Here is a 23,848-nt window from a genome sequence, read left to right as displayed (position 1 = left end):
GTTATACATATATTACATATGTTGCAGATAAGGTCCAGGTAGCCCCGCTATTGCTGTGGGTCGGTATATGGTCTAACCGGCGGCATCTTTGTGCAGGGGCTTCATCTTGGATTGTCTCAGCCTGGATAAGGGGGCCACTATTCCGTGGCTGAGTTATATCCGTAAATTACTAAACACCCTAAGGCTGTCTCCTCTGTTCAACGATCCCAGCAACATCAATAGGTCAGCCAAACTAATGGTTAAAAATGCCTTTTTCACGCATTGTGAATATACTAGGATGAAAGCCGAAATATCTAAACGTATTGTGCAGACTTATTTTAGATTTTTTGCTACAGTGGAACCTGTTTTATATTTAACCTTAGATTTTTGTTGATGGGAGAGATCGCTTTTATTTATTTCTAGAGCAGGAATCATTCATTTGCTTTTGCGTTTTAAAAAGGTATTTAATACAGAGGCGAATGACGTATCACCATGCCCCTGCGATATCAAATCCGAACAATTACTACTGCTCTATACATTTTTCTGTTGTCTGTACAAACTTTCTCGAAAGCACTTTTTAAGACCTCTACTAATAAAGTTAGGGCACCACCGGTGTTGAGAAGCCCTGTTTCATCTGCAATTGCTGAGTTCTTTTGATGTATGTTTTTAGCATGACTTCTTTTTTTAAATCTGCTATTAGAACTAGAAAATCTATGGAGGAGAGCGTTTAATAAGGGTAAACAACGATATTAACCATGGACTGTCTTAACATGTGTGTTTTTACTGCCAAAGAATTTTTCGCATTGTTGTATTTATATTGTTTTATGTATTTTACTTGTATTTTCTTCCATGACCTTATTTAGGTTGAATAAAGATTCTTTGAGTTGCATTGAGTGCATCAGCCAACACCTGGCCTGTTAAACATTCCTGATCCACCTCTTTGGCCCAGGAAACATTGAATAGAAATGTATGGGAACAAGTGAGATAATAAAAAACACCAAGTTGTATGAGGAAAGGGACGAAACATCTGAAATGTACTTTACTCCCTCTGATAAATAAAAATAAGAAAAAGACAGCCAAGACATATGAATAAAATATTTATGAAATATATTAAATATGCACATTGTTTTTCAAATGAGCTTCATAAGCAAAGCAGAGAACCCAGCTTCAGAGCCTAGCTGTGTTGGGTCTCCTTATCGCAATGAGAAGTCCTCCGTCCCCAGTGAGTTATTAGCCCCTCACATTATACTTTACAAGCTTCCCATTTACAGTCATAACTAGGAAACAACTCTAGTAGATTCCAGCAGTACCTCGTATGCAGTCCAAAAAAGGCCAGAGAGGACGGCAGGGCCCCTTAATGTTTCTGGTACTGGTTACAGAACAGAGTCTCTCCGGAGGAAGGCTGGGTTGGTTCGAGCCTCCACTAACAGAGGAAGCAAACAATTGTGTGTGGTACTTTTAAGACTCATGGAAGTCACAGAACATCCAGTGAACCCGCAGAGGATGCTGATGAGTCCTTCCAAGGAGGCAGGCACTGCTGAGCTTCATCTTATGTGGAAGGAATCAAAAATGTCAGGAGTAGAAGATACTCCATTTGTGGCAGACGTTAAGGTGGTCTTGAACACTAGTTTGGTAGGCTCAATGTTTGCAATCAGCAGTGGATGATGCTTGCTGGTCCTTCTTCAAACTGTTTGCATGTATTTTTCACCATGAGGGCTCCTCTGGTTTAGAAGGAGTCACTGAGCGATCTAGTTCCTTCTCCAAAGCAGCAAAGTGTGACAGCCGCCGCTAGAAAGAAAAGAAAACAAAAACACTGTGAATTGGAAGAGAGGTATGTAGGAATGTATGTATGTATATATGCTGAAGAGTGTTCGGACTTTGGCAATGGGAAACAGAGAGAGACACAGGTTAGTGGGTCCAAGGGCATGGAGCTGAGTTAGGAAAAAGGCACAGACGGAGTATGGAAGAGAGACAGTGACCTACCATGAGCAGATGGACACAATCCCAAAGAACACCTGAGGGGACAGATGCAGTCCTTTCTGGGATACAGACACTCAGGCCTCCACAGGAGACAGACACTCAGTCCACCGCAGGAGGCAGATAATCAGCCCCTTTAGAATACAGACACTCAGTCTTCTGTAGGGAACAGACACTCGGACCTTAACAGGAGACAGACAGGCAGCCTTCTGTAGGAGACATGCTCTCAGGCATCCACAGGAGGCAGACACTCAGCCCGTTTTATGATACATAAATTCAGCCCTCTGTAGAAGACAGACACTCAGGCCTCCCCAGAAGACAGACAGACATTCAGTATTCTGTAGGGGCCAGACACTCAGGCATCTGGAGACAGATTCTGTATAGGACTAAAACTCATGCCATGGTGCAAGGGTACCAGTGTTGTAAGTAGGATTGTTTTTGTGTAGGAAGGGAGACCTTCCTGCACAAAAACAGTCCCCTGAGGAATTTTCCTCTTTTTATGTGTAGTGCAGAATGAAGCACACATAGAAAGAGGAAAAACAAAGAGAAATAAAGACATTTCTCCTCCTTATGCCTCACCAGGTGAGGCATAGCATTTTGACACATTCCCAGATATACCACTAATGGTAAAACTGGGACTGCACCAAAATCCATGGGTGGATGTGTGAGAACGCTCCACCCATGGTATGCCTCCCTGGGGCAGAGTAACACAAAGCAGCAATGTGAGCTGCCTTGCGTAACTCCAGATTTATCAAGTCATGCAGGGCCACACAAGGTCTGGTCAAGGTCTAAATCTGACTTTACTGTTAGTGCAAGGGCGATGCAATGCTATGGTAAATTTGGCCCAAAGTCTCCCGTCCTCAGTAAGGCAGACACTCACCCACCTAGGGAGAAGCAAATCCTCACCTCTCAACAGCGAGATACACACCCTTCCAGAGTGAGAGAGAAAGACCAGGACACTCGCCCTTCTAGAGTGAGAAATAAGGAACAGGACACTCGCCCTTCCAGAGTGAGAGAGACAGAACAGGACCCTCACCCTTCCAGAGTGAGAGAGAAAGACCAGGACACTCGCCCTTCTAGAGTGAGAAATAAGGAACAGGACACTCACCCTTCCAGAGTGATAGAGACAGAACAGGACCCTCACCCTTCCAGAGTGAGAGAGAAAGAACAGGACACTCGCCCTTCCAGAGTGAGAGAGAAACAACAGGACACTCACCCTTCTCGAGTGAGAAAGAAGGAACAGGACACTCACCCTTCCAGAGTGAGAGAGACAGAACAGGACCCTCACCCTTCCGGAGTGAGAGAGAAAGAACAGGACACTCGCCCTTCCAGAGTGAGAGAGAAAGAACAAGAAAGAACAGGAAACTCACCCTTCTAGAGTGAGAAAGAAGGAACAGAACACTGACTCTTCCAGAGTGAGAGAGACAGAACAGGACACTCAGCCCTCCAGACTGAGGGAAAGAACAGGACACTCACCCTTCCAGAATGAGAGAGAAGAAACAGGACACTCACCCTTCCAGAGTGAGAGAGAGCAAGACACTCACCCTTCTAGAGTGAGAAAGAAGGAACAGGACACTCACCCTTCCAGAGTGAGAGAGAAAAAACAGGACACTCACCCTTCCAGAGTGAGAGAGAACAAGACACTCACCCTTCGGTTGCGCAGTGCGAGGATGGTGAGGGCGATGAGCACTAGGAGGATCAGTATAAGAAGGGCGACTGCGAAAGAGATCTTCCAGCCCAGTGCAAAGACTGGTCCCGCGTACTGAGCACCTGAGAGGTGGGGAGGAGAGAGAAGAGGTGGTGAAAGGGGAAGATTGGGCAGGGTAGAAAGAATAGATGTGCGGAGGGAGTAGGAAAGGAGAATGCGAAAGACAGAGTGTTAGAGAGACAGTGAGACAAGGAAGGCAGGGATGAGAGAAAGAAATAGACAGGGAGAAACAGAGAGAGAGAGATAGGGGGAGAGAGAGAGACTGTTATTTATCTCAATGCTCCATCAATATAAACAGTGAAAAATAAAAACAAACACAAACTACAGTGGTTATTTGAGCTACGTCCTGTAACAAAGAGTTATATCTTCACAGTGAGGAGAGCCACAAACTGTGTGCAGTGGCAAATGGAGGGTGAGAGAGAAAGTACAGACACAGGTCGCCCTTCTGCGCAGGGGCAGGGCCCAGATGTGCAAACAGACTGGTCAGAAACTGCGCACCGACTTTGCGCGAGCTCTCGTTAATATTACAATGAGACCTATGCACCTATAGGCTGGTAGCTGGAAGTTACAGAATGACCTGCCTCATAAATATTAATTAGGCGGGTGGCTATTTGCAACCCCTGTGATTGGCTACAAACAATGGAATAGTTACCTCATAGAACAGCGTCCCCATTTGGAAAGTGTGACCCCTTCATTTGAGCAGCTGGTGACATTTCAGTGGCAAGCGACCACAATTTCAGACCCATCTTATTTCGATTGGCAAATAGGAGGGTGTGCCCCTATCACAGCCTCTCCTATTTGCAATTTGGACTGGGTTGTTGAAACCATTATGTGATTCAGAAAGGCTTTACCAAATTGCAAAATGGGTCTAGTGCATGGCAGACTCCACTTTGAGGTTGCAAAACCTGTGATTTTGGGAATCCAAATTTTTTTTTTGTCTTTAAATTTTTTTTTTTACATCTCTCCCAGGGTCCAGTAGGCCCAAAGTATAGGGCAAAAAGTTTTGAGAGATGTGCATTTTCAATACAAAATTAGATAACTAATATTAAACGAAATGCAAAAAACATATTTTACTGCACACCGGCACTCCATTTTTTGGGGTAGGAACTTATAAGCAGCCTTTGACCCACAGCGCCAGAGAGAAAAGCAAAATAAGAGAATAAAGGATGTAAAAATAAGAAAAGGGTGATAGATGGAGAAAGCAGGGATGTAAAAGAACCCACAAGAGCGATGTAAAGTAAAGGAAGTATAGGTAGGTGGAAGAGAGAGTTTTGAGATGGAATGAAGCTTAGTCAGACTTGGTAGTCTGCAGTGCTCTTAAGAAAATCTTTGGCTAGATGCACCTAATTATTATTAATTCGTTTTTGCAAAGTAAGCACTGTAAGCTAGACTCTATGTATGTTAATTTAATTTAATTTATTTAGCTGCAAACACTCTCTTTGTTCTGGAGAAGGAGTACGGAGGAGGGAGTACCAGGCACACCACTATTTTAAAAGAAACATTGATTTAGGTTATAGTGTTAGGAAATGCTCTTTCTGATAGGCTGTTTTGTTATCCATTGAGGAAGCTGAACGAGGTCCATATATGTGGAAGCAACTCACCTGTCATGCAAATCCCTGAAGGGAGGCGGGACATCGTCCATCACACTTACTTCTACCAAACCTATCTGGGCCATAATTATGCATCGGATGCAGTGTCTTGGTTTGCATCACTGCGCACCCATAGCTCGATATGCCTGGCACAAACAGGGTAGCGCACCTGATTCCACTTAAAAATGCACCATCATCAGCGCAGCCGCAACACAGGACACTTCCTGCCTGCACTGAGAAAATCATATTAGTGAAAGACTAGGTCGCTGGTGGTAACTCTGGATCTGTCTTCTGACTGGAAGTGTACTGCCCTCAGTGTGGGGGTGGGTGGGAGGGGCACCACATCCTTACACAGGTGCAGCATGTTACTGTACCCTCCAATAGGACGGTGCTTGAGGAGTCCTTAGGATCCCTTCGACCCCTACCAAAGAACATCATCGTGTCAGCACACCCATTGTTGGTGACATTCAGTGCTTAATTTGAGCCGGGGCTTTCCGGTGCTCAGTACTGGCACTCAATTGGTTTCCCGTGCTTGGCACCGACACCTAATTGTCAACACCATACTTAGAACAGTCCACCACATGGTGGCGTGGCTCATCTAATTTAGAGATGAGCAAAACAACGGTGGTCTAGGAATACAATATACATTAAAATTACTAATACCTCTCTCCCCAGCCATTCCTTTAGCTTTGAGGACCTTGAATAATCTGAACTGTCGCATTTACATGCAAGCGAGATGGTTAGTAGTTGTTTTGACAGCGATGACAAGGGCGATGGGTGGTGCAAGCTGCAGTGGCCTCCTGGTCAGAGCCCTGGCACTTAAAATGTTACAAATTAAGCACTGGTGACATTCTATGTGGTGTGTAGTCAGTGCACCTTATGACAGGTTCTTTGGCATTGGACCCATGTCTGTAAAATGGCGCGGGCAGAGTGGCAATGAGTTTTGTCTTCTGACGGGCCACGCCTCCATTCAAGTGAGGGAAGAACCCCTTGTAATCGTCCTGGCGCACATCTTGCACCAGCGCAATCAACGTTACAGAAGAGGACCCACAAACATTGGCAGCCTCTGCTAAGACTCGGTGCAAATGCCCACTGAGGGACCTTCGGTAATATAACCCGAGCTGTCCACTCTAAGCGCTCCCCTGACTGGGGTGCATTCAGACTCCACTTTCTCATCTCAAAAACTCTCTCTCTCTCCCTTTCCCTCTCTCTGCACCTCCTCCTCTCTCTCTCTCTCTCTCTCTCTCTCTCTCTCTCTCTCTTTGATGACTATACTATCATTTAATTAACTATGAAGTACTCACTGCACTGTAAAAATAGCTTTACCCCGAGTACATCACTTTTAATTTGCCTCCTTGAACACTCTTGCTTTTTTCACTCTCTGGGGATTTCAACCCAATGACAGAGCTGTGTTATATCTACACAGACGCCTCCCCTACATGCCTGCGTCTCTGCAGTGCAGCTGATAACTCATTGAAAAGCAGAGATCTGAGAACCAAGCCCTTGCGTGTCGCTCTCCTTTGCCTCTCTTGGCCTCCGTTTGCCGTGTACCCATACTCCCGGCTGCTCATGGCACCACCAGTTTCTGATATATTTTCATCTTATCAGCCTCACTCCCATTCCTTGGCTGCTAACTATGTTGGTGTGTTTGCACACCTTCAGGGTTGAAAGATAGGAAAAGTGGTCCCAAGCCTAGGTAGCTCACATGCATTGACTAATATCCCTGGTCACCAAATCAATAAGTCTCCATTGGATTTCCTATACATGCCTTTGTCCTTCTCGAATACATCTGTCACCTGCTACTCCAGGATGTTGCTGCTACGGAAGAACCATCTTCAGCAACATCTGCATCACCATTAAGCCAAAGGCTGTTGTCAGCGTTGCTCTATTTTTAATGTCTAACCTTTAATGTTAAAGATCACCCAACTTGTCCCTTGGGGTTTGGGTCTCATCTGGCTGGTCACAAGATGCCCAAAGGCTTATTTTATCAACACGTATAACAAGCCTGGCCTATATTGTCTCAAGTCATGAAGCCTCTGAGGGGTTATCTGCCATGGAATTGGGCCACCTTTGATCTATCTAAGAGGCTTGTGTCTGCCTTTTTTGGCACATCCTGTCAATAAAAGAATCAGCAGTTTTAGCGATATGTTAATCGGGTACTAGACCTTAGATAGACGTATGGGTTAAGGTGAGATTGTGCGTGTCTACTCCCTAGACCACGAAGCAGGGCTTTAAGTGGAATAAAAATACTGAGGGGGATCTCTCAAAGGGGCGTGGCCTATCTAATTAAGGGTGTGGCTTAAAAACACCCAAGCTAAAAACCTGTGCTTAGTTAGCATAGTGCGCCACCCGAATGGGATTTTGCTGCTTCTGTCAATGCATCGAGATATATAATACAACATATAACATTACGCCTACAAGCCAAGACTATTGGCTTTGCCAATGGTTGTTAGTTGCATAAGCTAAATAAGCAACAGCTATAGCTTTGTTGTATATAACATTAAAAATGCTTCAGTTCTGAAATGATGTGACTGTGAAAGAACTATTACGAGTCTTTTTGAGGTTACATCAAAGACAGTGAAGGGTGGCACACTAAAAAACTGAGAGCCTGATAGGGACCCGCCTCAGCACCTGCTCTTTAGAACTGCCACTGCTGAGCACCGGCAGGACCCGGCCCACTTAAAGCCTTGCCACTAAGTATCATGTTGTGCAAGATTCATGGGTCCCTGGAAATCAACCCCAATGTACTAAAACCTCTAAGACTTAATTAGGCAAGAGAGTTTCTGTAGAAGATAGGGAATTATAAAAACCATTCTCTTAGGCCAGGGTACCAGGACACTGGATTGAAAGACAAAGTCCCCAGCAGCCCAGAAGAAGATGCTAGACCTGTATAGATGAGCACCAGTTACCTGTGACCTGTAGCACATATGCGGCCTCTGCCACTGATGTGTTTCCGGCATAAATGGTGCAGACCCAGGTGCCGGCATCCTCTTGTGACACGGGGGAGAGCTCCAGCAGGTGGCCAGTGTGCTGTTTCCTTTGTGTCGACCCCTCAGTGTGGCCAGCCTTGGTTTCCTCACCATTGTCAATGGGAGTCAGGTGAGTCCAGCTGTACTGTTCTATCCCAAATACCTCACTAAGGACACAGTTCAACCGCACTATGGTGCCTTCCCGGGCCAATCCTGGTGTCTCGGAGGTGACTTGAGAGAAAGTAGAAAAACAGATATTAGAAAATATTCCACCTCTCCACCTACCATTTCTCTTTCAATCTATTTCTCACTTTATTTAGTTTTTTCCCCCTCTCTGACTCCTAACACTACTTCGACATCAGTGCTCCTATCCTACTTCTAAAAGCACTTCAACATCCTGTCCTCTATCCTACTTCTAGCACTACCTTAACACCCAGGCTTATATTACACTTCTGACAGCACTTCAGCATACTCACTTCTCTCTCACTCCTAAAACTACTTCAAACCCCTGGCTCCTAAACCTCGACTTCAACATCCTGTCCTATCCCTCACTCCTGGCACTACTTCAGAATCTGGGCTCCATCTCAGTTCTTAAACCACTTCAACCTCCTGTCTTCTCTCTCACTCCCAACACTGCTGCAACATCCTGGCTCCTTACCTACATCTAACTCCACTTATACATCCTGGCTTCTACCCCACTTCTCACCCCAGTTGACCATCTTAACTCCAACCTACCCCTGTCACCCAGGCTTTCATTCTAACTCACCTTTTACCAGCACCAGCCTAATGTTTCTAGTGAGCTGCCACCCGGGGAAGGTGAGTCCGCATTGGTAAAGTCCGGCATCAGACTCCCACACGGTAGAGATGGCCAGCGAGTAGTTCCGCCTGTGATGAACATCGAGGGCGATACGACTGGAAGAGGCTTCCTGCCTCTGTCTGGTCTCATCCGACGTAACAATGGTCCTGCTGCTTTCCTGGGATGTTGTGTGAGTCCAGTGCACCCTTACATCTCCACTGGGGTCATGCTTGAGGATACAGGGAAGCTCAACGTAGGAGCCCACAGAGGCGTAGATGGTAAGCGGGTCGGAGGTGGGCTCGGCGAAGCCTGAGGAAATCAACACGTGAGAGACTGGGTCATTAGTGGTCCGGTATATGAAGTCAGTAGAGGAGGATTTAGTGGTAAATAGGTAGAAAATAGAAACATATTTAAGGAGGAATATTGGATTATTGCAGACATGCAGCAGAAATGATGGACTGCAGAAGAGCAAGACAAAGGTCTTGATTTATAGTTTGCTGACAGGGTGCTCTGTCACAAACACAACAGCGTACCCTGTCCACCTGACCAGGTCCACCTGTCTAACCCTGACCGCCAAACCATAGGTCCACCTGTCTCATTTATAGATGGGTGCGCACCCTGTCCGCCAAACCATAGGTCCACCTGTCTCATTTATAGATGGGTGCACAACCTGTCCGCCAAACCATAGGTCCACCTGTCTCATTTATAGATGGGTGCGCACCCTGTCCGCCAAACCATAGCTCCACCTGTCTCATTTATAGATGGGTGCGCACCCTGACCGCCAAACCATAGGTCCACCTGTCTCATTTATAGATGGGTGCGCACCATAACCACCAAACCATAGGTCCACCTGTCTCATTTATAGATGGGTGCACACCCTGTCCGCCAAACCATAGCTCCACCTGTCTCATTTATAGATGGGTGCGCACCCTATCCACCAAACCATTGGCTCATCTGTCGCATTTATAGATGGATGCGCTCCCTGTCCACCAAACCATAGGTCCACCTGTCTCATTTATAGATGTGCGCACCTTACGTTTTCCACCAACGAAGCCCCCATTGGCTCTGTTGACTGAAAACTTCCTCTGACACCCCAAAAGAGGAAGGGCCATTGGAAGAGGGACGGTACATCGTTTGCTCTATTTTTTTCTGTCTATCACTGCCAAGGCAAACCAGGTGGTGAGGGACAAGAAAAAAAAAGACCCCCCAAGAACTTGGAGAAAATGCCCAGGGTGTGAGGATCATTCGTGTTTTATTCCTCAGAAATAAAAACTCTAAATTTGGGAGTTTTTTTAAATGTTAAAAGTTTGGAACTTCCTTTCAATGTACAGCGATGACCCCTGGGTTGGCAGTGATCTCTAGATTGCATGGACGCTGGTCCGTCAGGATGGCGATAGTAATGACTCCTGGACGGTGTACAAATGCAAAATGTACACATGCAAAATCAGATCGAATGTGAGGGAGCAGACACCACAGAGACATCAAAGAAAGAGAACAAGAAGCGGGAGTCGCTCTCAGGCGGGGAGAGGCTGATCAGATGCTGGAAAAGAAATAACCAAGAATTAAAAGAGAGGGAAAGAGGAAGATAGGAGTAGAGAGAAAAGTACAAAAAGTGCAAATGTATAAAATCTGCCCAAACCCGTGACCTGGGGTTATGGAGAATTTCAAAACAAAGATGAGATGTTTCCTACAAGTCACTGCCATCTAGTGAAATGTGTGAAAATTACAGTTTTCAAGCTTCATTTCTTTTCCAGTGATATTTTTAAACCGTGAAACACTGGTTTATTTGCAACAAATAAATGTGGGAAGATTTTACATTAGACATTAGTTCACAAGGAGCTTGTGCTGTGCAGATCAACGGTGCACCTCTATCCTAGAATGTCAAGCACCAGTACTAAGGCATCCTCAGGGCTGTCACGACGGACCTTCATCTTGACTTACATCCTACAGCAGACCCGCAAGTACTGACATGTCTATCAAGCTCGCACAATGCCCCTCTCTTCTGCCTCCAGACTGCACTTATCTTCCAGCTCTAAAACTTTCAAGGAGCTCCCTGAATGCACATCTGACCGAAATTGCACCAGGTTGTAGTATCCCAGTAAAAAGAGATGCACAATGTTCTCTCAAAAATACTTCTCAGTAGCCCAGGTCTACCTGTCCCTTGAGCTGCAGTATCCACAAGCAACTCTGGACGTGGACATCAACAGGAGTCTCAAAACACCTCTCTGTACTTGGTACTCACAACTCCCCTCTACCCTGACCTGCTGTCAATGCCTTGTTTGGGACAGCCTCAGAACTCTCGCTCGCCAGCACCATCCAATCACAAGACGTCACTGACAACTCCTATGCTGATGACACCCAACCCATCCTCTCCCTGACGGACAAGACAAGCACCACCAGAACCAACTTCACCAACTGCATGACCATGGTAGCAGACTGGATGCGTACCAACTGCCTGAAGCTCAACTCCGACAGGACGGAAGCACTGATCTTCGGCAACAAGACCTCCCTATGGGATTACACCTGTTGGCCATCGAAGCTAGGACCAATAACCACACCCACAGACCACGGAAGAAATCTGCGGTTTCATCCTACCCGACAAGCTCAACATGATGGCTCAAGTCAATGTGGTGTGCACCTCCTGCTCCCACATCCTACACATGATGTGAAGGATCTTCAAATGTTTGCCTCAGATGGACCATCACACAAGCACTCATCACCAGCAGGCTGGACTATGGCAACACTCTCTTCACCGCAACCTCCAACCAACTCCCACATAGACTCTAGACCATCCAGAACGCAGCTGCAAGACTCATAATCAAACTCCTACTCCACACCCACATCACACCAAACCTCAGGAAGCTTCACTGGCTTCACATTCACAAGTGCAGTCAATTCACTTCTCACGCACACATACAAAACCTTACACAACACAAGACCAGATTACCTGAACAGCCACATGCAGTTTCACCAACCCACCATACAACTATGCTATGACTCACTCTTATTCGCACACACTCTCTGCATCCGCAAAAGCAAAAGTGGAGGTCGCTCATTCTCCTACATAGCACCCAAGACATGCAACGGCCTTCCTCAACACATCAGAGCCTCCTTCTCACCTCTTGAGTTCCACAAGAAGCTGAAGACCTGGCTCTTCATATAAGCACCTTAGGACCACACACCTACACACCTTGCCCAAGTGCCTGGATACCCTCTCGGGTGATTAGTGCGCTATACAAATCAACATAACATAACAATATAACAATACACATCTATCTTAAACGTTAGTATTTACTTGTATCCCAGGATTGAGGTAAACCATGCAGCTCTCATGCACGCTGCAGTTTTTGTGGTTGAAGATGCTGAAACAGACAGCATCGATGACACGAGAAGTTTGTGGCTCGCTTTTAAGTGAACTTGCACACATGTTAGCGTGATGATCACCCAAGTCATACTGTCTGCACGTAACTTCAATGTACTCAAAATAAAAAAAAATCAATGACATGTTTTAAAAAAATGACAGAGCTCTCACAATGCACCTCTTCTATCATGACCTAAATTGTGCTTTTGTGTGCCAACACTGAGATGATGAGCAGTTCAACTCACTTCTGACCTCCAGTAAGAACGTCTGTCCCATCGGTGAGACATTGGGAGAGATCCCACAAATGCACCTCACTTCTACCCCTCTGGTGGCATATCTGCATAGCTCTCACAATCCACCTCACTCTGACCTGCCGTCTGCACGCGGACCCCACAGGTGAGACTTCCAAAGAGCCCTCACAGCACACCTCTATCTTACCAGTAATGCCAAAAGCCATCCCAGCATTGAGAGTTCCAGAGAGCTTCCAGTTCTGAGACTTGTTCCCAACTCTCATGATACACTTTTATTCAAATTTTCTGCAGCACTGAGAGCTCTCAAACTGTGTTCTTTTTTTTGTTGAAATCCACATTCACCTCTGATCCCAACAAACTGGTTGTCCGCAGGTCGCCACTGCTACTCAAAATGTGTTCTTACCCTTGTCCCAAACTATGCAGAGTCCCCACAGTGAGTGTCCATTCTGGCCTGTAGTAAGAATGAAATACTGTCATTGTGCTGACACATTCAAGGGGCTCTCCCACTCACCTCTATCCTGGAATGCATGTGTGTCTCAGCCTGAGATAAAGGCAGAGCTCTCAAAAGGCACCACTGTCCCTTATCAGCGAACCACCTGTAAGTCAAATGCAGGACACACTTCCCTGACATTCCAATGCGAGGCCTGGTTTGAAAACCCAACTTTTAGAAATGTGCTTTATTTATCCTTCAAAAGTAGGGGCTTGTCCTCAAAAGTCAGGGTCATTGCCCTCAAGAACTGGAAAACGCCCTTCCTTCCTCTACTCCTGGTCTATCACAGCACACTGACACTGTGTACCAATGCCTCAATACTGAAATATTCAAACAACTCTCCAGTGTATTTTTATCCATTACTACCTCTAGATGGAGGAATCCACATAGTTCTCACAATGCCCCTCCATCGAAACCTACACCAAGCATCGCTGTTCCAGTGCACAGAAATTCATAGAGCTCTCATAATGCACCTCCATCTAAAATTACACCAAACATCGCTATTTCAGTACACAGACATTCAGAGTCGTTACAGAGCCCTTCTACTCCGAGCTCCACTATCTATCTGTACCCCATTACATAGGCAGCCACAGACCTCTCACGATGCACCTCTCTCGACCTGCTCCTTGCATTGCTGTTCCAGTACAGACATATTCACAGAGCTCTCACAATACACTTCTGTCCTCACTTGTAACCTCGAGGATAACATGTTTCAATCCTAAACAAGCTGACCTATTTGGGCTTTCCAAGATCGTAATGGCAGCTTTCAGCCGCCCACTGCTTAACATTGGTTGCCTTTATTGTCACTCTCATTTACTTGTTTCTTATTTGTTGGCTTGCTTGCCTCTTTCTGTTTTTGTCCCTCCCCTGGAGTGCATAACCTTTGCCATCCTTTTGATTGGCGGACTTGTATCCCTCCACTGCTTACTTTAAGGAAAATACTTTTTTGTTTGTTTCGTATCCATGAGAGTGGGTGTGTTTTCCAGCTCTCTCCCAAAGTAGCATCCCACCCCATGCTCTGTGTTGCTCTCTCCTTTGTGTGCTGCTTGCCTTCTCGCCCATGTGCTTCTCTCCACCACACTCAATATTCGCCGATGCCCCATATTGCTCTCTGCATCATGTGTATCTGACCCCATTCTCTCTCGTGTTGTTTTCCCCTCCAATTGGTCCCCCACCCGCTCTTCTGTTGTCCCCGCACAGAACCCTTTTTTCTATTTCATTTTTAGGTCTCGCTGAGCCAAAGGCTCGAAGAGACATTTTGTATGTGGGATTTTCGAAGTGCTACCCACAGTCTTTTGGCTGGCCTAAACCTTGAGTGCACGATCACATGCACGTGCACAGCTGCTCCCACTCCCCCTCCCTTCTCTATAGCTTTGGCTCCTTTGTTTTTTATTACACCCTCCCTTCTCTCCCCGCTGTTTTCACACTACCCCCTCCCTTCTAATCAGTTTCCTTTCTGCTCGCTTGATCGCGTCTCCGATCACTTTAACTACTTCAAATGCAGCGCGCGCACCCCTGCTTACACTTTTGCCGTGTCTCGGCGCTTTTATGTCTTATGTTTCTTAAGGTCTTCGCCGTTTTTTTTACAGTGTTTCGTGAGAATGTCTATCAGAATGTGCTTTCAGAGAGGCCACTGCTCCAGGGGTGCCATAAAATTCGCCTTTCTGCTGGGAATAGTTACAGACCTGTAAATCTGTGCACACTCACGGCGCAACTTTCATTATGTAAGGACGACTTTTCCCGCCGCTGACTTCACTTTTGAAATCTGAGACACCCGACCTCCCCCCCACCCTCCCACTCACCCAACACAGGCCCCTCTTCTAAATTCCACCATTATATTAACAGAGCCGGGGTACGGGGGGTTCTTGTTTAAATAGATTCTGCAGTTTTCGCCAGTAGACATCAGCACCACTTTTTCAATTTAAGAATCTACCTGTGGTATTGCATGTCAGCATTTATTTAGCGCCTCTTATTCTTGTCGAGGCCAGGAAGCGCTTTGTTCTTCCAAATCAAAGTGAGAGCATATTTATCTCTTAGGTCTCGCTGAGCCAAAGGCTCGAAGAGACATTTTGTATGTGGGATTTTCGAAGTGCTACCCACAGTCTTTTGGCTGGCCTAAACCTTGAGTGCACGATCACATGCACGTGCACAGCTGCTCCCACTCCCCCTCCCTTCTCTATAGCTTTGGCTCCTTTGTTTTTTATTACACCCTCCCTTCTCTCCCCGCTGTTTTCACACTACCCCCTCCCTTCTAATCAGTTTCCTTTCTGCTCGCTTGATCGCGTCTCCGATCACTTTAACTACTTCAAATGCAGCGCGCGCACCCCTGCTTTCACTTTTGCCGTGTCTCGGCGCTTTTATGTCTTATGTTTCTTAAGGTCTTCGCCGTTTTTTTTACAGTGTTTCGTGAGAATGTCTATCAGAATGTGCTTTCAGAGAGGCCACTGCTCCAGGGGTGCCATAAAATTCGCCTTTCTGCTGGGAATAGTTACAGACCTGTAAATCTGTGCACACTCACGGCGCAACTTTCATTATGTAAGGACGACTTTTCCCGCCGCTGACTTCACTTTTGAAATCTGAGACACCCGACCTCCCCCCCACCCTCCCACTCACCCAACACAGGCCCCTCTTCTAAATTCCACCATTATATTAACAGAGCCGGGGTACGGGGGGTTCTTGTTTAAATAGATTCTGCAGTTTTCGCCAGTAGACATCAGCACCACTTTTTCAATTTAAGAATCTACCTGTGGTATTGCATGTCAGCATTTATTTAGCGCCTCTTATTCTTGTCGAGGCCGGGAAGCGCTTTGTTCTTCCAAATCAAAGTGAGAGCATATTTATCTCAACAGCTTTTTCTCTCCCACTCGATAAAACCCCAGGCAAAAATGTCTATGTTTTTAAAAAGTGCATTCCGCTGGTTAGTGCTGTTTTTTTGTATGTTTCACATCTCCTAAATGGGGATGCAAAGGAAATTGCAGAGGATCACACACTGCGGCAAGCTGGAACATTATAACTGCTGCCACAATGTGCTGCTTTACATAACATTTAGGGCCCGATTTAGAGTTTAATGGTAACAGAAATTGACCCAATTTGGAAGGTAAGATTCCTTTACTGCACTATATGCAAGTTTACAAAACACCTGACGTTACTGACTCCTGACCATACAAGCACTAAACTAATTAACACCAATTGCAAGTCACTCACCCCCGTCGGCACTAAAAGATAACACACACTCTTAGGACTACCATCCCCGCTTCTGACAGCACAGTCTCCTTCACTGACCAGTGACCTATGCTGAACGGCAGGCTGCCTCAACTCTGCCCAACTGTGTCCTGTGTGAGGGGAACTGCCTCAGGCTTTGCCCCACCTCTTCCTGTCAGTAGTGGCGACTGCACCAGCTGCCAACCTTCAGTGCCCTTTACTTCTGCTTAGCCTGGGTGAGCAGTCTCCTCTCTTCTACCATTACTGAAATTGTGCATATTCTGTGCCAGCACCTGACACTCGCACTGCCTCTCAGTGGTACCCAGTGTTTAATTTCAGCCGATGGTTTCCAGTGCTCATCACTTAATAATCAACACCAGCGCTTTTCATGAGCACCAGTTACGGGCACGTTCATTTATGGTAGGCACAGGGAGATTAAGTGATTTGTCCAGAATCACAGGATGTTGAGCACACGCTAAGACTTGAACCTGGATCCCCATTTCTGAAGTCGGCAGTTCTGGCCATTACACCACATCCTCTTCCCACTTTCATGGCTAGTAGTTAGCCCTGTTTTAGGCGGCGCTAACCGGAGAAATGGGCTGGTGCAAGCTGCCTCCTGACAAGAGCGCCGGCACTTATTTTGTTTTATAAATTATCCACTGGTGGTACCTCCTTTTCTCACACCTGTCCAAAGTCAAATTCAGTACTACCACCCTGAATCTAGCTCACCCCCTTCCCTGGCCTCCCCTCTCCTTCCCGCCCCCCCAAACCCTGCAGCCTCTCAGTGGCACTTCTTGTTCTCTAACCATTGGTCGGCTGCCCTCAAATCTCCCAGTTAGAATAAAATGATGTGCCCTCTGTGCACCTTTACCCGTGAGTCCCCATTCACTCCTGCCTGCAGTCTGGTTCTCACCGCTGGTGGTGTGTCTTCCCGCCTACCACCTCCCACAAAATGGAGAATAGACACAACGCCATTGTGGGCATGCTTCCAGGAACACATTTGCTTTGCCTTTACGTGGTCGCTGGGGATCATCTCAGCAGTCCACATTTTATTACATCTCCTCTGAGGACCTCAGAACTGGGCAGCATATGACAGATGTGCCCCTTGACGCCCTGTAGCCTCCCCCTTGCTACTTCTCCTGAACTGCCCTGAGGTTACCACTCTAGCCACACATTGATCTCTGTGGTGCAAGCTGCCAGGCTACTCTGGCTCACTCACTGCTTGATACAAACGCCATGTGTTGCTCAGCATTTCTGTTCTACAGACATATCCCTCCTTCTGCTCTTTTTGCACCCCCTTAAAACCCATGCCAGTCCAGCTTGTGACCACTGGTGCTGGAAGAAATTTTAGAATGGGGGTGCTGCCATCAATGTTACATCACTGATGCTAAAAACTTCTAGCATCACACAAAGAACAAGTGTCACAAGTGAGCCACGCCCATTCAGCAAGAGAACGGAGAAGGCGGAGTATATAACTGGTGTTGCATTTGTGGAGCACACTGTCACAAATATATTACTAAAGAATGGGGCTTAATTTGTAAAACAAAACACGTGCCGGAGCCCTCGTCAGGAGACCACTGCAGATTGCACCACACATTGCCACTGTACTTACACAACTACTTACTATCACACTAAAGTGTGGCAATTCAGACTGTTCGAGGCCGCCAACACTTTAAGAATGGCTGCGGTGGCAGGTATTAGTTGTTATTAATGTATATTGAATTAACAAACAAATGTTGTTCTGCTTAACTTTAAATTACACAAGCAGCGCCACCATATGGCAGCTGTCATAAGTGCAGGTTTAGGCAATTAAGTGCCGAGCAGGGCAAACCACTGGCTCAAATTAGGCACCGATGGTAGCACGCTGCCGCTTAGAGACAGCACATTTTCCATTGAAGTGAACACTAAATCTGCTCAGACGCACAAGTTTTACTGATAAAACTATACTGTGCAAAAAGATAATGTGTGAAAATTGGGCTTCAGCAAATGTTTGTTATTTGTCCTTCACCAAGTAAGGTGTCTTGATTCGTTTTCATTCTGTTAAAATCTTTGTTTCCATCATAGTTCAGAATTAGAAACAACACTTTATTTGTGCTTTTCTAACTGTTTATTTTGAAATATTCGTGCAGTTCATTTATAGGTATTTAAATTGTGTTGTGTGTTTGAATAAAATTACATCCTACAGTATTTTAATTCACACCAGCAAGACTCTCACTTAGTTCACTGTACAAAATCCCCACACTTCGTAGTCAGAGAAAGAAAAGAAACACCAGTCTCCATGTTAAAAGAATAAGTAACAATTTGTTAGGAGACTAGACTGCCATTTGACGTCTGACTTTGAACGAACAGCAAATGTGGCAAGATCAAAACAAAATAAATGTAATCTTTAATGCTCAGTCACTTTAGGACCTCACGCATGTTAATTTTTGGGGGGTGCCAGCATCCCCGCACCCCAACTTCCAGTGCCTATTGGAAGCGAGAAAAAAGAAATATCAGGGGCGGGAACATATGGTCAGGCGCATCTCTGTATTTCTAGCGGGGATCGTGTTTTTAACAGACAGTAGTAAAATCACAGCGCGGGGCCATTTCACTCCCACCTGTCCAATATGTCAGAGATAACATTTAAATCTCCACTTCTGACACCTCCCTTTCTCATCTCTCTCATAATGCCCCCCAGGATTCCATGCTCATAAAAATAGCCCAATGTGCCATGCTAACCTCTGTACGGATTGTGGAATGAGGTACAACAATAGATGTGTTTGTTTGGGGGGTGGGAAGGGGGGGGGGCAGAAAATGTGAAGAATATTTTAACCCCCCACAACCTATCTAGCCATACGTATGCAATAATTTGCCAATAAAGTTCAACCACGCTACACCAAAATTGACAAGATAGCTATTGGTGGTGCCAACATTTTAACGCTGTCCTCTACTGTAGTAATCCAGGGACCGTCTCATGAACAGTTGTGCTGCTCAGAGCTGAGCTCTTGGGGTCTGTATGTGGAGTGTCTTGGGGGGATGCTTTTGACTCTGAATAGCTCTGAGTTAGTGCTCGACAGCTGAGGTTGGAGACAGAGGCCAATGGTTGCCTCTTTATGTTTCCGAGGTGTTCTCTCTGAACCTCATGCAGTAACTCAAGAGATTTAGAGTTAATATAGGCAACCATTTTGATTCACCAGTCATTGCAATATCAAACATATGGAGGCATATTGACCGAGGCATTCTGGAATTGTGAATATAGGACTCTTTAACACTCTCTTTCATGCTTTTGTGAATAGGCCCTCGAGCAATTAAAATAGGAGCAACTTTGGAATTTTCATCTAAAATGATTGTAGATACATAGGACCGCGCCGTCTTTGCTCTTTTACTAACAGGGCGTTGGATATTTCAGCACCTATTCACAAGGGCGTGTAAACGTATGTTAACGAGTCCTCCAGCTGTGCTACTTTGCGGACTCATACATGCTTTTGTGAGTCGGCCTTATGCTGTTCAAGAGTTTTCACAATGCAGTGATCTATTTTTGTATTTAAATATGTACTTGGCTGTTTTTCTACCTTATTTATTTTTGGAAATTTGGTACAGGTCAGGCTTAGCCCACAGGAGCTGCAGACAACTTTACAGAACACAGTTTTATTGTACATGGGGTTCAGATGCGACTGTGACTGGATTACAGAAATGAAGATGTATATGTTTGCAAGAACCTCAAACAAAACTCCACCCACAGCATGTTTAATTTTATACTTTTAAGTTACACATATTTACAATTGTAGGCAGAGAGCGATAAAGTAATTGACCCAGAATCCCTTTTATTAAGTACAAGAACCAAAATTAGGACCCAAATCTTAACGTTCCAAAGCTTTGAACTTTAGCCTGTAAACAATGCTGCTCCCTAGTGAAACAAGCATTGGCATAGCCAATAGGTCTCGCCTTTGGGACCTTATAAGTGTTTAGTTATCCAGCACAATATCCTTGGTGAGAACAACTTCAACTGTTGCATGGCTAAACACTTATAAGGTCCCAAAGGCGAGACCTATTGGCTATGCCAATGCTTGTTTTGGGATGCTGCTGATCCCACCACCTTAAAAAAAATCCCTTTCATGCTACTCTAAGTACACTATGGCTTTGCCAGTTTTCTTTTCTAAAGATATGTACAATATCGGCAAGATGCTGTGCAGCATGGCCAAAGGTAAATAAATGTGCTATGCTGTAGGCACGTGCATACATGATGAAGTGCCCACGCATGCGCACCTACAAAGTGATGCAGGTGCAGTTGCTTTTTTTAATTTACAGATCTGCAAATAATCGGTGAAAAAAAAATGAAAAAGGAGTAGAACAAAAACACTTTTTTAAGGCAGAGGGGCCCGCAGCATTTTGCTGCCTGGCCCACTTAAAAAAAAAAAAAAAAAAAAAAAGAGGGTGGGAAACGGCAAGCGGTGGGGAAAGGGCGAAAGCAACACAAGAGTGATACCAACACGGAGCCGAGCGGAGAAGCATACATGCCAGAAAGCAACACGGAGAGTTGGGGAGAGAGTGAGTTTTGTGGGGGAGAGAGCGGGGAGGGAGACAAAAACACACACCTGGGTGGTCAGGTTTTTGACAGGAAAGAAGCCCACAAGGCAGATAGCTGGAAAACAAATGCACTCACATGGAGTGCTTGAGCAAAAAGAAAAATGTAGTTCCCTAAAGTGAGGAGTGGAAGGATAGAAGCCAGCCAATGAGAGAGATGGTAAAGCAGCTATGCTCCAGGTGTGCGACAAACACAGCTGGACAAGCTAGGACAAGGAAAGCCATTGAATAAGAAGTAAGCAAAAGAGAGTGACAATAAAGTCAACCAGTGGTAACCAAGAGGATCACTGTAAGCCCCTGTACGTTCTAGGTAAACCCACCACAGGTCTTTTTCAACCAGCTTGCTCTGTCTGTTAGGCTCAATCATTTTGCAGGCATGTGCATACCTCATCATGTATGCACACCCGCATGAAATGACGCGGCTACCAGTAACATCCACATCATTGTGCCTTTTTTCCTTTTTCTTTTGGCCAACATTGTAAAGCATCACCAAAAGGGGTTGGCAAAGCCAATAGTTCCTGGAGATGAGTCCTATTGGCTTTGTCAATACTTGTATTCTTTTGAGGTCAGTGGAACAAGTTCCATTGAGCTGGGTGTAAAGAACACCCTTTGTTAACATCTTCAATATAATTTAGGTGATGCATTATACACATTCTATCTATTTCATCTTTATAATCTAAATGCTTATATGATGCACTGTATGAAATGGATTCAAAATTATCTCCATCTATAATGAAACATGGAATTCTGTGTGGTTTATGGACAGAACTTAGTATATTCTGGTTAGATCACCCAATACGCTCACTAAATGCTGACGTATTTATGTGTCGCCAACAGGTGATTCGTTCGCAGGGGCGGCTCCTCCACTGGGGCCGTTGCTGACGGGCAGAAGCAGAGAGGAGTGATGGGCTCGGCACTTTAAAATGCACATGTCTCTTTGGCCGGCCGTCTTGCGACGGCCAGACAGACATGCGCACTTTAAACCTCTCAACCCAGCTGTCCGAGCAAAGGCCTCCAGTGCTCTTTGGAGTGCGGAGAGAGCCTTGGACATCCAATCATGGCACTGCTCTCATGCTGGTTAACTGTTTGAGAGAAGTGCCAGGATTGGTTAGGGGAGTTGCTGGGCTCGAGAAGAGAAGAACACTGGGACGTAGCAAGGACGTGCAGCAAGGTAAGTGTGTTTTGTGTCATATTTAAAAGATGTTTAATGTTTATTATGCCCTAAATCGCCAACATGCATTACATTACCGTTTTAAAAATAAACATTTAACTTTAAAACGATAATGTAATGCATGTCGGCATGAATTTAGTTGATATATTTTTGCACCCATTTGCCTTCCTCACCCCTCTCCATAGCTGGCAGCCACCACTGTTCGCTCGAATCCCAGGAGATTTACTGATGGGGTTGAGCACCTGCTGCTGAGATCTATGTATATCCTGTGGGTCACAGTCAGACTTTGACGCGAGTCATAGGTTTATGCCCCGCTTAGATAGCTCATAGGGTTAGTGTGCCTATGAGAAATATGTGTGAACTACAGAAACGTCTTTAAATCCCAGCTGGGTGGACTTAACATTTCATCCTTCCAGGGCTGGCAAAACAGTGTTGATGATGAAAGACAAGAAGTGAAATATTTATCGATGTGCTAACTGTTAAAAGAGGTTCAGAGGCTAGCACGGCTAAATAAGCAGAGGCTTCCCTGCCAAAGCAAGCAGCAAAACAGTGGGTCCATGTGCCTTAAAATCCTGACCCATTTTTACATAAAGTACAGAAAACTACACTGATTATTCTATCTTACTGCATCAGATTTTGTTGTAGCAATTGTATAGTGCTTCATATCCCTTCTGAGGTCCCAAAGCACTTTTTAGACGGTTAAGTAAGTACTTATTAGTATGCGTGACAGGGAAAGCGCAGGAATGCACCACATTTAAGTCAATATGGGGCATTCCTTCCTTTTCCCCTGCGATAAAGCCTTTTTGGGATCCTAGTGCCAACGAAGGCACCCTTGGACCATGGTGCAAGGGTGCCTGCGTTGCATGCTGGATTGGTTTTGTGCGGGCGCCTTCCTGCACAAAATCAATCCTGATAATCATTTTCCTCTTTCTATGTGCGCTGCAGAATGCAGCACACATAGAAAGAGGAAAAACTAGGAGAAATGCAGATATTTCTTCTTTTTACGCCTCTCCTGGGAAGGCGTATCTTTTTGGAGCATTCCCAGGTTTACCAATGCTGGTAACTATGGGAATGCATCAAAATCCATAGGAGGTGCGTGGGAACACCCACACAACACCCAGGGACTGCTCCCCAGGGGAGAGTAAGGCAATGCAGCGATTTGTGCTGCGTTACTTTACTCCAGACTTATGGAGCCCCGCAGGACCACGCAAAGTGGTCTTGTGTGGCTTCATAAATCTCACTTAAGATTTGCGTCATGCATGTACCAAGTTGCGTGGTGCAAAAGCGACACAAACCGGGTCAAAATGATGCCCCTATATTTCCATAGTGTGTGAACTCCTCTGCCCAACCACCACCAGTGTCCATTGCCAACTCATACAGTATAAATAAATAAATGAAATCTTATCTCATGACAGAAAGAATGAAAGAAAAACAGAACTGCTTCAACAATGCAAAAAATTCTAAACACCAACCCATAACTGATAAGGAAGGTATTAGGGCCTGTAAACAGCAGTTTCAAATCTCATTACAAGTTCAGGGCTCAATTCTGATCCCTGTGCAAACAAGAGTTTGCACAGGATCTAAATTTCTCATAAGCAGGAAACACCTCACCCTGGTCTAATGGTATTTACCAAGTGTGGTAAATACCCCAACATGTTTCGACCAACTCCCAATGAGGGCCTTTGTGTTTTACTGGCCTACCAAGTCAGAGGTCAAAAGGTTAAATGGAAGAGAACCAAATGGGACAGTTCAAATGTTTAAGGGGACATGTTCCCCACAACTTCCACTGTGCC

General features: G+C 45.5%; 1 protein-coding gene across 1 annotated transcript in view; it reads right to left on the bottom strand.

The window, feature by feature from the left end:
- Positions 1-1,065: 1,065 nt before the first annotated feature.
- LAG3 (lymphocyte activating 3) overlaps positions 1,066-23,848 on the bottom strand; it is a 35,699-nt gene continuing 12,916 nt past the window's right edge. The window contains exons 5-8 of the mRNA XM_085614616.1: positions 8,989-9,327; positions 8,163-8,453; positions 3,605-3,726; positions 1,066-1,767 (exon numbers count right to left, since the gene is read on the bottom strand). Of these exons, the coding sequence (XP_085470742.1) occupies positions 1,684-1,767; positions 3,605-3,726; positions 8,163-8,453; positions 8,989-9,327 (836 nt within the window). The 3' untranslated portion in view covers positions 1,066-1,683. The remainder of the gene's footprint in view (positions 1,768-3,604; positions 3,727-8,162; positions 8,454-8,988; positions 9,328-23,848) is intronic.

This window comes from Triturus cristatus, chromosome 7 (assembly GCF_964204655.1).
Source record: "Triturus cristatus chromosome 7, aTriCri1.1, whole genome shotgun sequence".
Taxonomy (NCBI): domain Eukaryota; kingdom Metazoa; phylum Chordata; class Amphibia; order Caudata; family Salamandridae; genus Triturus; species Triturus cristatus.
This window is presented reverse-complemented; position numbering and strand designations above follow the sequence as displayed.